At 45.1% G+C, this 17,339-nt stretch overlaps 1 protein-coding gene and 1 long non-coding RNA gene across 2 annotated transcripts in view; one reads left to right on the forward strand and one right to left on the reverse strand.

The window, feature by feature from the left end:
• Positions 1 to 1,766: 1,766 nt before the first annotated feature.
• Positions 1,767 to 5,818, reverse strand: CCNG1 (cyclin G1). Its single transcript, XM_075441997.1, has 7 exons — positions 5,646 to 5,818; positions 5,283 to 5,546; positions 3,935 to 4,188; positions 3,249 to 3,327; positions 3,068 to 3,166; positions 2,637 to 2,831; positions 1,767 to 1,960 (listed from the first exon to the last, which is right to left on the reverse strand). Exons 2-6 carry the CDS (start codon positions 5,544 to 5,546, stop codon positions 2,640 to 2,642), a joined length of 888 nt encoding a protein of 295 aa, XP_075298112.1. The 5' UTR covers positions 5,646 to 5,818; the 3' UTR covers positions 1,767 to 1,960; positions 2,637 to 2,639.
• A 193-nt stretch (positions 5,819 to 6,011) lies between these two features.
• The window catches only part of LOC142364019 (uncharacterized), a 303,513-nt gene continuing 292,185 nt past the window's right edge, over positions 6,012 to 17,339 (forward strand). The window contains exon 1 of the long non-coding RNA XR_012766092.1: positions 6,012 to 6,174. This is a non-coding gene — a long non-coding RNA (uncharacterized LOC142364019). The remainder of the gene's footprint in view (positions 6,175 to 17,339) is intronic.

The following is a 17,339-nucleotide window of genomic DNA, read 5'->3' on the forward strand; positions in this document are numbered from 1 at the left end:
TTAAGAAAGCACCATCCCTATATTTATTGCGACTTATAAAAACAGGTGATAGGTGTTATTAGATAAATAATGGAAGAGTGTTGGAAGTGAAATTTGAACAGTCTAAGCTTTTTCAGTCTTGACACTTTCACATCTGAAAGGATTCAGAGTCAGTGGGCCAAGGTGAAATAATTTTAAGCACCTTGAGTTCTTCCTGTTGGCTCTCTAGCCTTTCCTGTGCAGCCTCAACCTCTTCAAAAAAGAAAAAAAAAAAAAGAAACAATCTCCTTGATCTCTTCCCTCCTGCCTGGAAGTTTTCCAGGTACGGTTCAGATAAAAAGTCGCTTTATAGGCTTTCTACTGCGATGTTTCTTAACAAATGGGAAGAGAGTTGCTCTGTTAAGCACGCTGCAATGTTTAATTGAAAGGTCCATATCTTGAGACATGACAATACCATCAGAACCCCACATTGCCTCTAATCCATCTCTCCCAGCAGGCTGACCACACCTTTGTCCAACCCCTCGTAGGCCTTCCAGAGGCCAGCACACCCCGCAGGGGGCACTGACAGACGCAGAGCCCACTTACATGTCGTGTAGTGCAGTCACTCCCGTGAGTTCACAATTCATCTGGTACAGAGCTTTGGTACACAATTTTCTGTGAAAGGTTTAAGGAGTGTGGGATATGCAAAGAACGGTTTCTCCCTCAGCCGTTACCATAAAGCGGAAAGGGCTGGCCGGCTAACATCTAAGCCCACACCATGTTCTGAACGTTCTGATCCCTCCCTCTCCACCACATCAGTTCATCTGGCCGTGGGCTGTTACCAGCCCATCGCTAACCGCCTCTGCTCCGCAGCGATGCGGAACTCAAGAGGTCATTAGCGACGTTCCCCCAACACCCCCACTCATCTTACATACAGTAATACACTCTTAGGACTCACTTTCCTGTTAGCACCAGAAGCACGATACGCCTCAGGTACTGATCTGGTCTTCAGAGTTGTATTTTATGAAGCTTACGGCTAACGAGATCAGAGTCCAGGCAATCTCCAGTGCGTCTCAACACGATTGCTCCTACGTCCAGGCCAAGCTGGGGCAGTAGCCCTGCTCCGACCGTGCCTGCAAAGCTGCGCCCGTTCAGCATCAACATTTGCCTCCTGCACAGTGACTCTGGAAAACTGCCAGATTTGGGGCAGCTGGCCCACTACTTCCCCTCAACTTTCTTTAGGTATCATGAAGCTTTTACACTCTATGAAATAATTCGTCATCTCAGCAAACTACACCTCTTGCAAAATGCTGCAGTTACTGGTGCTGCGTTAGCGCCAACCTTTTCCAAGGCCGTGAAATCAGGTTTCTCTCCCCTCCTGCTCTAGCCACTTCACAAGTTCAGCGGGCAGCACGTCGCCTGGTTCTCAGTCGGTGTCTGCGGCAGAAGGCCGGTGCCCTGCCCAGAGGAACACGCAGACATGGGGCGCTGCCCGAAAGGCATGTCAGGTGATGTGACAAGCGACAGCCATTTGCTGTTGTCATCAGTACTGAGCGGGATTAGTCTTCAGCTCGACTGAGACACTGCGGCACTGTGCCACTGCACGTGATGTTTTCCTGGTCTCACACAGTCTGTGGGAAGAGAACCAGATTTTTAAAATTAAATATGTAATTCAGCACCTGCAGTTACAGTAAACCAAGGCTAGACTACACGAGCTGCTCTACAAACTATAAGGTGTTAAAATTCCTTGCATCGGTATTGTGGTATTTCACGGAACAGTAAACAGTCTGACAAATAAGACTGGAAACTGACACCGAATATTGTTGTAATCATCATGAAAAGAACATATTTGCTGAAAGGATCGTTACTCTGAAATGTTACATATTCTCTCCACCAGTTGCATTCTTTGTTATTAAGATCATGTCTCAGACTTTGCTTCTCAAATATTCATGTGTCTCTTGACAAGGTCACAGGATGGTTCTCTCCTCATTTTATTGTACTCCTGTAAAAAAACCAAACCAAAACCGACCAGTCAGTGAAAGGCCTTCTACCAGAGCCAAAGCATCAGACTTTACTACAGCAAGACAACAGCAAGACCTCTGCTATAGTAAATACGTAGGCTTTGGAATTAAAGTCTAGATAAGGAAGTAGTTCACAGTTTCTACAGAGTAAAAAAAACAGTAATATGAATAACTGAATTACACTTTTTAGACTTTACTAAACAGACAGTTATACAAGTAAAACTGCATAAAACTGTCTTCCTTTTAAGCAGTTTAAGTGAACCATTACCAGAAACTCTAACAGGCAACTGTTTCCCTTTTCGCCGATTCTTTTTAGGGTAGAAGCACGCCAAGCTTTTTCTCTGCCTTTTTACCAGTTTTGCTCCATGTTTCGAGTTTGAATGAGGTCCCAATGTCTGTAGAACACGTTTGTGCTCCCACAGCACACCAGAGGATCAGTTCTTTCGCCAGCGCTCGTATTTGAGGTTGCCACTTCTTTAGGTACAGCACTGGCTCGAGCAAGAACACAAGAACAGGCCAGCCTCTACGACAGGCCTGCTACAGTTAGGATACAGGTCTCCAGGAGGTTGCCTGTACGGACTAAGAAACTTTGAGGCAGTTAACAGCTAATTACTTCTACATTATCAGAAGCTGACTGTTGATTTTACAAGGAGTTACCTGTTAGGAGCTGGTCTCTGGGATTGTAGGGAGGTGTGTTATTCTGTAGTAGCTATGTTTAAGCTGCCGTGCTGTCCGCCCAGACACAATCCATTTTAATTTCTGGACGTTTGGTTTGGAACACTTGCTTGAGGAATATTCTGTAAGGCACTTTAACACCAGTTCCTTCCAGAAGGTCAAATCTCTGTTGCTTATCTAAATAGCAAGACAGAATCTCGTATGTTAATACTCATTAAATGGTTATTTCATACATGTACTTTCAGCTTCTTCACGTAAGATAAGAAGACAAAGATCCCCAGCCAAATGGAAAAAAGCCCCACCCAGCAAAGCCACAAAAGAAACCAGTATGCCAATGGACCTCCCCTCTCCCCACCGTGTAGGCCCTTGCAGGCATTCTTCTTCCTCGGTCCCCTGAAACTTTATCAATGTACCTTGGAATGCAGTCGCAGAAATTCCAGTGCCTCTGTCAACTCCAGCAGCTTCTGTTCTTCTATCTCCAGTGCCATAATAGACAGTGCCAAGACAGAAGGCTGAAGAGAGAGAAAATATTTTTAAATGCTGCTTTGTTAAGTTCCTGTAGTCTACCTGTCTTTGAGCTTTCGAGACATTTACCTTGGCTTTAGAAAACATGATTCTGCAGTGACATGCCTTAAGCTGGGTCTCGAGTCTCTCAAAATTAAGGTATTTTCTCCTGTAATAAAAACAGATGAGTGAATGTAGAAGAACGCAAGCTTGATCAAGGCAGCACCGCCCTGGGAATTCAGAGAAGCAGCAAGAACGTTCGTTACCTAAACAAAGGCCTCATTTGTCCCAGAAGTTCTAGGGTTACAGTCAAACAGGTGTTCCGTTTTGGCAGTCCCAATGCCAAAAATGACTCGTGTTACACTGGGGAGAGCTGCACTGTCAGAACAGGCTTACCAAAAAGGAATTTCAGTGCTTGCCAGCAGAAGGAACCTCTTTCTAAGCCAGATTTTGAAATCTTTGCAATGAGGCAATACTTAGTGCAGCATAAGCAGAGATTTATTACACCATCATTACTGAGCAAGTCTAGTTTTCGGGTCAGAGCGCAATACTCTTCAGATCAATTTATGCAAACAACATTTAAAATTAAAATAATATTAAACCACAGATACTCACGTTTACAGTATTTAGCAATAACGGGGAAAGTCTGTGGGATTTTTAAGTGTAGAAAAGCCACGAGTAAATTCGTAATTACTCAAGTAATTTCCCTGCTTACTTTTCTACATAGGCTTCCTGATCATAGGCAGTCATAGCAAAATAAGCAGTAGATATTGTACCTTTCACAGCTCAAATTCTCATGAATGAGTGAATAATATAGTTGCAGAAATTGGAAAGCTGTTGTAGCTTTGACTTTCCAGCACAGCTTCTCCAATACAATTTTCTCCATTCTCATCATGTCGGAAACAGTGAACCTGTACTGGCTTATTCGAATTAAGTCAGTGGCTAAAGGAACATTTCTCTCTTCTTCCGATGCCTTCACGGCCAAGTAGAAGCAGCTGAGGCCAACACAGCCCAAGTGTTTCGGCTGTACCTAAAGAAAAGTAAATTGTTGTTACTTTCAAAGAGGAAGGCCTTTGCTCATCCATTCCAACACGTAAGTACCAAACTACATAGGCATCAATGTGTTTTAGGAAAAAATTATGGGAGACGGGGGGGTGTTGTTCTGTTTTTACAAGATTGAGGAGTAAGTCTTTTATCTACCTACATTTTTATCTTTATTTAACTAAATGAGAAGACCGCTACACACTACAAGTTCTGCCTCGTTCATCTAAAAAGCAAGATTGCAGATCAATATATTCTGATTGAGGTAGAACTGGTTTCTTAATGAGGTTCTACAATAGCCCAGTCAGAAGCTTTTAGGACTTAAAGCGTCAAACATATTAGCTTATGCCAAAAAAGAGGGGTTTTTTTACTCTCATCTATATATATACACACAAATATATACATACATACATATATATAGATAAACTAACATTTTATTCCATAGCCTTTACAGTCCCCATCTGTACTGCTTGTTTTGGATTCAGAAGCCTTTCAAAGCATCATTTTCCTATCCGCCCCATCTAGCTTTCTCATTTTTGTTTTAAAACACAAGGAAAACAAGCTTTTGTTCCTGACCAGATAGTCCAGCGATAATCCCATCTCGTTAGACAATAAAAAACAACCCAGGTCAGCATGCCACACACGCACAGTGGAATGGAGCGCTAACTAAATGTTTTACCAGATTCCAAGTGCTGAACAGCATCAAGCCTCTTGATGTGCAGGAGGCTCACAGGCAGGCCGGAACAGCAGCCAAATAAGAAGTAATTTAAGGTGTGCTTGCACACACGCAACAGATGAGACAATCTGCCTTGCTCTAACCCACTGACACGGCCTGCATTTCCAACTCTGCGGGCATCCTCCACTCGACACCGATGCCCTCTTCCTTCTCCAGAGAAAACAGCTTTCTTAACAGCACTAAAATCTGGACAGGGAAAGCCATTTTTTAGCTCATGAGCAATCAGCATCTCTGGACGGAGCTTGGCCTTTAGCCATCTAGAGCCAAGACATTCTAACTTTGAACAGGAACAAGGCTGCAACGAGCAGGAGCTAATGACCGAGAGCTTCAACCTTAAAAAGCCTTACCTTCATTTTTGACAGAAACCTATCCAGGAAGTTCACGGCCAGCGAGAAAGTCTCGGTACGGAAGCCAAAGAACTGCGTTAAGCTGAGCAGATCCTTCACCTCGAAGTCCCGCAGCCTGGGGGTCATCCGGAGGCCGTTGTCGTGAGCGGACTCGATCAGTCGCAGGCCGGAGGCCTTGGGCTGGCCCCGGGGCTCCTGCTCCGCGAGGGCCGTCAGCTGGTACAGCAGCTCCCGAGCGCCAGCGGCCGCCAGCGTCTCGATCATCTGCAAGGAGCCACACAGGCCACAGCCCTCAGGGGCTGAGGGGGCCGCCCCGCCGCAGGCCCGGCCGCGCCCGCCGCCGCCCCGGCCCCGCGCCCTTACCTTGTCCCTGCCGCCGCGCTCCCTTCCCCCGTGCGGGGGGCGCCGAGCCGGTGCCCGCCGCCCCAGCAGAGCTCCGTCCCGACCCCTCTACGGCGCGGCCCGGCCCCTCTGCCGCCAGCAGGCCCACGCCATGCCTCCGCCGCCCGCCCGGCGGGACTGGGCCGAGCTGAGCTGAGGCGGTGACAGACCTCCGGCCGGGCCAATCGCGGCGCGCGGGTGGCGGGAAGGGGCGGGGCTCCGTCGCTAGGAGACAGGCCGGGCCGGCACGCGGGCGCCGCCTCGTCCTGGAGCCGTCGGGCGGGCTGGAGGGCGCGAGGCAGCGGCTCCGCGCGGGGCTCCCGCCCGCCCGCTCCTCTGTGGCAGTGGCGGGGCCCGGGCCGCTCCCGGGGGCTGGAGCCGGGGCCGGACCCCCGCCCGCCCGCGCCCTCGGAGGAGCCCGGTGCGAAAGCTGGCTCCGACTCCTCGCCGGGTGTCCTGGCGGGACTCAGCGGTGCGGCTGCCCCCGCCTCCGCGGGGCTGGGAGCTGCAGGTACGGATTGGTAGGGTCGTGGTTTGTGTATTCTGCTTCTGAACTGGCTTTAGGCAAGTAAAGGGAGTTGCTTGCTCCGGAGAGCTTCTGGTCCCAGGCTGCTTCATTTATTTATTTAATAAATGTTCCAGTATCTGTTATTTTACCAGAAGGGAACGCCAGTCTCATGAAGCCTGGGAAATGGCTGGAGGAGGTATTTTGCAAACCTAATGGATGCTGCGTCTTTGAGTGGGTCAGAGGTGCCTAAGCACTCGCTTTCCTGAAACTGTTGGGGTGTTATTTCCACTACAGCCTAAAACTTTCAAGCCGTTGTGATGATTACTATGAGTTGGTTGAAAGGCTCAGCATTCTCCGAAGGAGTGAACTGATGCTTTCTATAATGCAGTGTTTCTAGGGAGGCAAACCTCTTAGCTGCAGTTGATCTTCTGACTCCTCAAAAAAAACACATGTTGATATGTGGCTAATAAATGAGATGAAATACAGTCCTCAACTTTTTTTACTGTTAAGTGTAAAGATACTGAAGATACGTGCAGCTTGCAGGTGGGAGGAAGATGTCTGAACTTCAGAAGGGCTTGAAAGAGTTCAGATCCAGGCGGGCTTTGTGGTTTTTGGAAATGCTCTCGGGAAGTCCAGAATTTCAGTGCAGCCTAGGTGGTAACTACCCTGAGAAGAATGCTTTTTTCCGGTGGAGGCTATTGGCTTCTCTGTTGTTGAGAGATCTTCCTGAAAGGAAGGCTGAATGGTGTATTTTGCCTCTAGGCAGCCTGTGCCTGAACTCCCAAGTCAAAGAAGTCACCCTGTGCCCTCTGAGACAGGATGGTTTTCTGTCTTTGTGTCTGCTGCTTATGAACGTTTTTTGGTTTGCATTCGCTGTAAGCGTTATTTCCCAAGTGCTTTATGCTTTTCTTTAAAAATAGAGGGAGGGTGAGGTGCACCTGAAGTGGTGGCAAATGGCAAACAGCCTACACCTGTTCCAGGCAGTATTTTACCCTCCTCTACAGCACAGGTTTTCTTTACAATACTCATCACATTAGAGCTGGTCGCATCTGCCAGGAGTAGAGGACAAGATGAGTTTAAAGCCCTCTGGGGTAAAGTTAGCATAATATTTGCAAAACAATAACAAAAAAAGGCGTATATCTACTCACATGAGACAGTTTAGTGGACAGATGTGATAGACAACACGGCAGTTGTTCAGAGCAGGGTGCTTCTGTTAGCCAAGGGTAGGTCTAAGAGTTGCAGCCAACGACGGACTGTGATCGGGTGTGTGTAATTTCTGGTTCCTTCTATCTGAAACGAGCAGCATGGTTGATTTGCTCTTGGAGGTGGGCCTTTGCCTTGCAGGTGTGAGAAACTGCAGTTGCTTTCAGTGTCTTTATATTTCCTGGGGTAATGCTGTGGAATTGCTTTTGCTTTAAACCAGGCTGTGTGGAAAAATAAAGATTAGTTATGAGAGTTTTTTGTTTAGTGAAACTTGTTTGTATGTGCGGGTTTTTTTTTTTACCGTTTAGAAACATCAGCGATATCCTGGCAAGGACGCGGCGTGTGCTTTCCCCAAGAGCCAGGCTCGGCAAAGCAATCGTTAGCCTGAGTTGCTCTTAATACGGCGATCCAAACTCGATCTTAAAAACACTTTGCACATCCCCCGCTTGTCTGTGTTAATGGCTGTTACTACCAGTATTCACTGGGCTATTGTCCTGCAAGGAGAGGACGATAAGGGAGCAGCTTTCCTGGGAAGCCTTTGCAGTTGTGTTGCTTCGTTTGAAGGAGTGCGAGGGTAAAACAGAGGGACGGTTTCATGCATCAGTGAGCTTTATCGTCTGATTTACTCAGTGTGTGCATCAAAAACTGTATTCATCCTATTTTCTCCCATTGTACTTCTCGCTGATTTATTATGTGTTTGTTTCGTTTTCCCTGTGACTTGTGTTTGGAAATTCACCAAGGTTGGTTTTATTAGAGGAGTCTGTGTATTTCCGAAGGCTGGAGTGATTGACAAGAAAGGCAAAACCAGAAAGGAGCGTGGTTAGAGATGCAGAGATTTTTGAGAAACATGCGTTTCTCATAGTAAGTGCTCGGATTTCGAGAAGGCCAGGTGGGAGTCGGCACGAGGGAGCTGGAGGGAGTCCTTGGGTGTGAAGGTGGCACGACCACATTGTGTGTCTTTCTCCTCTAAAGCACCACTTGCTTGCATAGAATCTAACTGAACTTTTAGGTTTCCACTTGCTGTCTATTTAACTTCTTTCCTCAGACCTTTGTGAACTTTTGGTAGAGTGAATTCATCTAAAAATCACTATTTTGACCCTCATTATAATGACCTTGATTTGTATGTCTATTAGGCAAGAAAGAGTAATTTGTTCAAAAAGGAGGCTGGAAGCATCAATCCCAAATCTCATGCCAGAGCCCTTCAGAATGAAAATGAGTTGGTTTTCTGTGCTACAAACTCTTAACTATAAATCAGTTTGTTGCCACTCTGTGAGATTCCTGTATAATTGCCCATGAATGCCAACTCAAGTACTTCAAGTATTCACAGATGCAGAACATCAGAAATAAAGATTATAGTAAATCAGATCTCATGAATATGCATATTTTTGTTGCCAGTAAATAATCTGAGTTATCTAAATTAAAATTCAAAATTATATATTGCAAAGGAAGCGTTCTTTTTTTTAAGAGTTGGAAAACAGTTGCGGTAGCCTTCCTGTCGTTACTATGCACATAATAATCGTGAAGCAAATGATACTTCTCTTTGTGCTGCTTGTTTTAAATAGCTTTTATTTCTTAAATTGCTGTTAAAAATAGCCTGAGAACTCTACAAAGCAGGGGGGCCACGGAGCTGGTTGGAAGCTGCTGACAGCAGCCAGTGCCCCTGGCCTGTTTTGTGTTCTTGCAGTGAGGATTCCAGACTGAAGTGACACTAAGGAAAAACTGATTAATATCAGTTAAATGTAACGTGCAGGTTTTGATTTAAAAATGCTCCTAGGTCTCAGACACTTAGCAGGTGGAAGGGCAGGACACCTTCAGCAGCGTAGGCAGCCAGTGTCCCCGGTGCAGAGCCTAGGCTGCCGCTGGCCTCCTGGGCAGCAGCTGTGCGGGGTGCCGGGCTCTGCGCTGGAGCGAGCGCGCAGGCTCCCGCTGCTCTGCAGCCTGCTGGGCATGGGCAGGGGGCTCTTCAGGGGGTGGCAGCGGGCAGCCAGGGCACCGGTGACTGCTCCAACCTCTTGTAGCTGCTCCCGAGTAGCTCTGGCAGACAGGAGGCAGAGGGTTAAGACTGGACAGCTGAAGGTGTTAAATCTTCTCTGCTAGATGTCTGTCCTACCTTGTTGGTGGTTGTCGTGCCCGAGGTAGGACCATCCCGTTCTCTTGTGGATGGGTCTGTTCTCTTGTGGATGGGTCCGGTGGCTGAAGGCACACTGATCCCAGCGTGTGTGGTTGTGCCATGCTGAGGAGCGTGCTGGTCCTGGGACTGCTGCAGGGATGGGTGGTGGTCCTGCTGCAGAAGGATAGCTGCACGAGTGATGTCTTCACCTCTTTTCTATTTAATCTGGTTCTATATGTCTTTCAGAAGTCTGTGTAAACATCTGTTAAATCCCTACTGCCAGAGTCGGAGAGCACCAGTAGGTCTGAATTAGCTGGACCTGTCTCGTGTGGGACTCCGGCCCGCGCTCCCTGCCCAGGGCTCCAGGAGCCTCACTTAGGCTCAGAGCTACTCTCTGGGAAGGGCTGCGCTCTGCTCAGCTTGTCCAGACCTGTTGAGTGGACTTCCCAGACGGACCTTGGACTTGCTTTGTCACCTCTCGTTTGTCTGGTAGTTTGTCCCGTGGCTGTCGCCAGGCCGGCTCTGTGCGCTCTGCTGTGGGGTGGTGTCTTTGCTGGCCAAGTCCTGGTCTGCCTTTGCAGGGTTGTCCTCAGCTTCTACCTGGGCTTCCCTGGTGGAGCGATGCTGCTCCCTGGCCCTTTCATCTTTACGAATCGATCCTCAAAGCTTTTGTCTGATTCTGTAGAAAACCCTGTGTCCTTTCCACTCCACCTGTTCTAGAAGTGCCTTGTATTACAAGGAAAGATCCTGCGTGCATCTTGCTGCAGATAGTACCATTATAAACAAAAGAGCTTTGATCTAAAGCAGGTTTTCGTGGGGAAGTCTTAGAGCTCTCTAGTACGTAGTTTTCTCATTATCCTTCTGCTGTACTTATGTTAAGTAACATTCACAATTCCCTCCACCTGTTTATGTAAGATTTTAAAAAACGCTCTGGAAGGGTACATGCTGAAACGAATAGGGCTTCCTTGTCTGTGAGCTGTCCTGGACAAAATCAAGAGATCATGGTTACTAGGCAGAGGACAGATCCTATAGTTACGTCCTGTGGGGACTATAAACCTGTTGTTATCAGCTAGAGGAATTTCTGCTGTGGCAGAAATATGATTATTTTGTGGTGGGTTACAAACAGATATTGACTTCTCTGAACAACACCAGGAAGCGCTGCAACGTGGTTGTCTTGATGGGAGAACCATGTGTATGCAGTCTGGGTCCTTGGGAGGGGGAAATACCATTCTTTCTGCCATGGAAAAAGCTGCATGTGTATTATCACCCTGTTTTCAAGACAGCTACTGAAGTTAGTGATGGCTTTTCGTGCTTCACCATATAGTGTTTTATGACTATAGCATCAGGATTAAGATAAAGCTTCTTGAAACTAGTTTTGCTGGGATTTCAGTAAACAAAGGATTATTGTAAGAGCCAGAAACGTTTCTTCCCTGCCTCTTCATATACAGTATACCTTGGTGTTTCCTGCACAATTCGGATGGACCCCCACACGTAAGGAGAATCAGGGTTTTGTTCGCAGTTGTCAGTACTTATGTTGTGTTTGTTCCCTTATTCCAATATTAATTGTCTTGAATTAGTTCATTAATGTGCTAATAAAGTGCACATGAGAAAGAAAGGGAAATGAAAGACGTGAAGCTTCCCAAGTAAATGTGAGGCCCTGTAGGAGATTTGCTTTGTTTGGTGTTGCACTGTTACTGAAGCTCACTATATCAAAAAATGTCAGAGGACAGAGTCAAGATCTCTTGGATAGATTTACGTAGAAGCGCTTGTGAGTACAGCCTGGGAGGCTGAGGGGACAAGTGTCTAAGCCATTTGGACCGGCTGCAGGGAAAGTGTTCATAATACCAAGTCCAGCATGGGCACAGGGGAACTGTGGGATTCTAATTTCAAAGGCCTTGTTAAAGCTCACGGAGATGCAGGTTCTCAAAGGAGTTTATGCATCGAACTCCCACTATCATTAATGTAAGGGATTTAGATGTCTCAGCTTCATTGGAGAAGAAAGGTCATGGAGATCACAGGGGGTGTCAGTTAGCCTGGATGTTAGAGAATTACAGAATCACAGAATAGTAGGGGTTGGCAGGGACCTCTGTGGGTCATCTAGTCCAACCCTCCTGCCGAAGCAGGGTCACCTACAGCAAGCTGCACAGGACCTTGTCCAGGTGGGTCTTGAATATCTCCAGAGAAGGAGACTCCACAAGCTCCCTGGGCAGCCTGTTGCAGTGCTCCGTCACCCTCAGAGGGAAGAAGTTCTTCCTTGTGTTCAGACGGAACTTCCTGTGCTTCAGTTTGTGCCCATTGCCCCTTGTCCTGTCACTGGGCACCACTGAAAAGAGCTTGGCCCCATCCTCCTGACACCCACCCTTCAGATATTTGTAAGCATTTATAAGGTCCCCTCTCAGCCTTCTCTTCAGGCTGAACAAGCCCAGCTCCCTCAGCCTCTCCTCGTAGGGGAGATGCTCCAGTCCCCTCACCATCCTTGTAGCCCTCCGCTGGACTCTCTCCAGTAGCTCTTCATCTTTCTTGAACTGGGGAGCCCAGAACTGGACACAGTACTCCAGATGAGGCCTCACTAGGGCAGTGTAGAAGGGAAGGAGAACATTGATATGTGTTGGATGATCTGACTGTAACTTCCAAAAGTTTCTTGTGACTCTTGCTTTTCACTGCATTTCTCCTTGGCCTGTAGACTTCTTCCTGTTTAAAAGCAGAAAAATGCAACAAGCTCTGTGTTTTCTTGCTGTAAATCAATTGGGAGAAGGATGCTTTGTCAGAGTTGAATATAGAGATTGTAACACTTTCTGTAAATACGAAAGCCTGGAATGGGTCTAAAAGTTGTAATTAACTCCTATTCTTAGTCAAACATCCATTCCATGCTTTTTTTCTCCACTCATTTTCTTAATAAAGAAAACTTACAAGGTAATAACAGGATATCTACTTTTTCAAACTGGACAACTTATTACTACATGCTTATGTGAAATTGCTGAGCAGACTGGTGAGTGTTTCCCCACCTTGACGGCAATGATAATGCACAAAGCTCTGTTTCGGATAGGGATGATAGCAGTCCATTAGCTTTTTTATTGGAATAACATGTAATCTAAATGCCCCAGTCTCTTGTATCTATCCGATACCTGATTTGTGTCCTTGCTTATGTTTGTTGTGATCTCTTTGAATTGTTTTTGTGATGCCTTGATTTTAAAAATAGTCTCCTTGTACCCCAAAGGTATTGAACTTGAAAGCAATTCAGAAAAATTATTTGCTGTTTCACACGTCTTTCCCCCAGCCTTTGTTAGAACAGCCAACAAGCATCATGAAGAGGACTAGTTAGCTGTCCTAGAAGAAAAGGGCGTGGGGTATGAAATCCTAGATGTTGTGGTGGAAACTTTTTTTAAAATAGCAGCCGAGCTTTCCGTGATTACCTCTTTTCTGCTCGTAATTTTCAGCTAGGTATTTCCTCCCACTTTGAGAAGACTCAGGGCTGCTTTACTGGGAAGAGTAGTGTCAGCTGGATTCAGAACACTGAGTAATTTCCTGAATTGACAGGGAAAGCTGAGTCTGGGGACTTAGGTTATTAATGAGCCTGCAAAGGGGTGTGTGTTTTGGTTAATCACCTTGTGAGGAGCAGTCTAGGGACAGGGTCAGTTTGCTGTTGAGTAATATTTACAGTTTAAGCTTTCTCCTCTGACTCTAGTTTCATCCAACCTCAAGAGCTATTAGCTCAGTGTATTTGCAAATAAATGAACTCTGTGGTGAAGCTTTTTTAAGATCTTTGATTGAGAAATGTAACTGTCTCATGTTTCTAATGCAAATTCCTGTTGACTACCTTTAAAATTATGGGACTGAGAGTGTTTCAACACCGATGTGTTGGCCACTGTCCCTGGTTGCACAGGAATGGCCTCTCTGGTCCTAGCTTTTGCACTTAGATGGCAAGTTAGACTGGAGAGCAGATTCAGTTGAAACCTATTTTTATTCTAAAACATCAAATTAAAGTGACAGCGGAACAGTATCTTTAAGGGTTGGATCGTGTGAATGCCTTGCCTTGGTGGGAAGGAGGAAGCCTCTCAAGCTAGGCCCATGCCTGCACCTTGCTGTAGACTGTCCTCCAATAAATCTTGCTGCTGTTTTTCTCAAAAGTAGAGCTCTGTCACACTCTGCAAAGTGTCCCATAAATAATCTGAGTATACAGAAGAGTGCTTCGTGTCAGACTGGAGTAACTCATTCTCCCAATGCCCCAGTGAAGAGTGATACATCTTGTTTTAAGAGGATAATAGTTTGCTTTTTGTTATCTGTGTTGCATTTCCAAGATAAGAGGGTCTGCTAATTGATTGTAATTGCTAATGTGCTTCACCAAATGAATGAGTTAACAAGTTCAGGTAGTAGTTTAAACAATTGAGTTAAATAACTTTTTCTGAATCATAGATTCAGAGTGCAGCAGCCTGCAAGTCAGTGTCTGTGCTATTGTGGGAACTCGGTGGTTAGCACACAGCTCGGAATATGAAGCATCAGGACACTTCAGTTCGTGTGCACAGCTACATCCCTCTTTTCAAAAGCTGTTTTAGGAGAAAGATGCCCTGGTTTTCACAAAGGCAGAGCTGTGATTAAAGGACAGTCTGCTTCCCTGACAGACCCTTTTGGTTTGGTAGAGGAGATGTTCAGATAACCTAATGAAGGGTATTTTGTTCTTGCAGTGGGAAACCATAGCAACCTGCCACTTTAGGATGCATGGTATATAATCTGTCTGTCCTTCAGATAATATTTTGCAGTCCAGAAATAGTTGTCGTTTCCTAATGTGTGAATGTAGAATGTCAGACGAACGTAGCTGGAGTGACAGTGTCATCTCTGAGGTAAACGTGAGCCCTGTTGTGCTGCTTGTCTGGTGCTGCACACTTGGAAAGCCGGTTCCAGAGGAGGGCAAAGGAGGTCTGTTTTGTTTTTTTTATTTTTACTTATTAATAAGTAGGTTATAGAGATGCTCTGAGAATTGGTAATTGAAAGAGCTTGCTGTAGTCCCCTTAGTGCCAAAGTCGCCCTGCCCTCCAACCCATACTTATATGTATGTGTATAGGTACTCATACCCTACTTATATTTGGCACAGTTTTTTTAAATGACAGTATTTGGCGTTCAAAGCTTTTGGGTCACTGGTCTCTGATACCGATTTCTTCAGGCTCAAATAACCATAGAAGTGCTTGGTAATTATGTAGTGGGGCAACTTGCTTGCAGCTGGCCAAAGCTGCTGGCTGTGCTTGATGAGAACACAGAAAGCATTCTTACTTGGTTGGATAAATATGTGTGCGAGCAATCTCATCGACTTCTTTCTTTGTGCCTCCCTCCCCCTTACAAGTTCTGAAACAAAGCTGAGGGAAGTATTTTCTGTAGAAACCAGCATTGATTACTAAACTGTTAAAATTTAGCTGGTGAGTCTTAGAATCTGCTGCCAGTTTTAGAGACTGGGCTACCAGTTTGGAAAGGGATGCTTTGCTCAGCTTTCAAGTGAAGAGGACTGAATAAGCAGTGTATTGAAGGACTAAATGGCAAATTTTTAACGGTAGTACTAGGGATTGATTTAGACTAAACACCCTGTATTGCCTTTAAAATATTACCATGACTCCAGCTTATTTAGAACTGTTTAGAGATAAACTTCAGTAGCACAGAATGCTCTTTATGAATCTACATTTTGTGAAATAGAGCCATTTCAAGTGTTTTTCTAGCAATTAAATGTTAAATGTCGTCTTTAAACTGATCTGGCTCCTAATTGTTTGTGACCCATCAATTTCTTTAAAATGATAGTTAACCAAATTTTTCTCTGCATTTTTTTCTCCGCATTTCTGTGTGTTTTTTTTTTTTAAAAAGCATGTCTGTCCAATAGCTCTTTTTATTCCCTTGCCACTGCTAGGTTTGTTTTTCACCCACCTTTGAATAACTATGCCTTTCTGGAAAACAGTGGAGCATATTTAAACTATTTCCATTAATTTTTGGTCTAATACCTCTTCCTGTGTGGTCTGGATCCAACTTTTTTCAGCTTTTGAAATTTTTTGATGGTGTATTTGTTAATTGCATTTGCAGGTAGATGGATTCAGCACTGAAATCACTTGTGTCTAAGCAAATGCTGCGGGTTTCCTCTTTTGTTTTTTAGTGTACTGGCAGGTTTTTCTCCCTGTGTTGTTCAGGGATCTAATAGAAATCCCTCTTGTTGGGAGAGGACACTTCCAGTTGAAATAAAGTATAAATGACAGTACATATGCTCGGATGTATAATATTAAAACTAATAATAGAAATAATGTTGTGGATAACTGTAGTCTTTCAAGGAAGAGGAATGTCAGGTTCCGACTTCTCCCGAGAGAGGGCAGTAGTGGCACGTGCTTTGTGTAGCCCCTGTTCCTGTAACCCCCATTAAGGACTGTGAGCTTTGCTGTATTTATATTAGGTGTTTCAGTGAATGTGTTGTGGAATTACTTTTATAAATTCAGAGCTGAGAAATGCCAGAAAAGGCTGTGAAGGGAGATATTTTTATAAAGAGGACTTTCAACTTAACCTCCCTCTAGAAAGATTTTTGAGTTCCGAAGAAAAGCAAGACAACTTGCTGAAGGGAAGAAAATGCTATCACTTGACAAGTAGTGTTGGCAAACCTGCATTTAAAGTTTTATAGGTTTTCAGGAGATGGTCAGGTTTTGCAGGAATTAAACTTTATCAAAGGATTTCATTTCCATACGCAAAGTTTAATTTTACAATATAGTTCAATACGTGCCAAGTTGGATTGTATGTACTTAAATGATGTACTTCTAACTGTACATCCTCATGCAGTTGTTTTGCAGCAACAGGTATGGAGGTACGGCCTTAACGTGAGACCTGTCGTGTTTTCTTCACTGGCTTTCAGTACTGGCATTAGCGAGATCAGGGCGTGTTGGTGTAGGTGTCAATGAGTGCTGTCTTCTGAAGCATAACTTCTGCCAGTCGAGAACCTGTTGATATGGTATCTAGTGACATGAGTTTTGGTGCAGCAAATATAGTGGTGAAGATAAGATTATAACTGGATAGGTAACTTGCTGAGGTGGCACAAGGACTGGCCTAGTGGGTGGGATAATATAATTAATTATGTAATTGGGTATTCGGTTTTGATAAACTGCTGATATGCTGTCCATTCTGCCTTTGTTTGTCCTCTGTGTCTGCTCAGCTTTACAGAAGTTTGTTGTGCTTGTGCTCCACTGAGTCTGGAAACTCTGCAATTGCAAGCCAGTAATCATGCAGAACAGTGAACCAAGGTCTTTCTGCAGACGAGTCCGTAGCTCTGTTAAATGAGGTAGAAAGAGTAACTCCATGCAAGCACAACTGCTGCTGGCTTGTCAGTGGTGGGGTGTTCGTATTTACATGCTGGCTAACGCCAGTGCGGATTATGGGAGTTTCCTGAAGGCTTTGCTAAAGCAATGTGCGAGACGGGTGTGTGATCCCTGGGTGATGAGAAGTGGGAAAGTGGCGTTACCGGCTTTGGCGTGCCAGGGAGCACAAACCACAGTTCTTTTCTGAGTGTCAACTGTTATGCAAAGCTTTTATTTTAGACTGGAAAACAAAAGTGTACTAGCTTTGCTTGCACATAATTTTAACTAGCATTTAAGATGTTTTTCTTAGCTAGATTTTCCTTTGTTGGATTATCTGCCAGTACGCCAAAGGAGTCTTCACATACTATGGAATAGTGCTTCCTGCTTTCCATGCGTGGTAAGTGATATGGAATGGATGGAGTTAGGAATCTATATTAAATCTGATTAAAAACAATCTGGCAAACATGAAATCATGTTTTCAGATGTATGTAGGCAGTAAACTTGATGGGATGAAGAAAATGTCAGGGTGGGTGTCTGTAGGCTGTCAA

Source organism: Opisthocomus hoazin, chromosome 23, assembly GCF_030867145.1.
Source record: "Opisthocomus hoazin isolate bOpiHoa1 chromosome 23, bOpiHoa1.hap1, whole genome shotgun sequence".
NCBI classification, from domain to species: Eukaryota; Metazoa; Chordata; class Aves; order Opisthocomiformes; family Opisthocomidae; genus Opisthocomus; species Opisthocomus hoazin.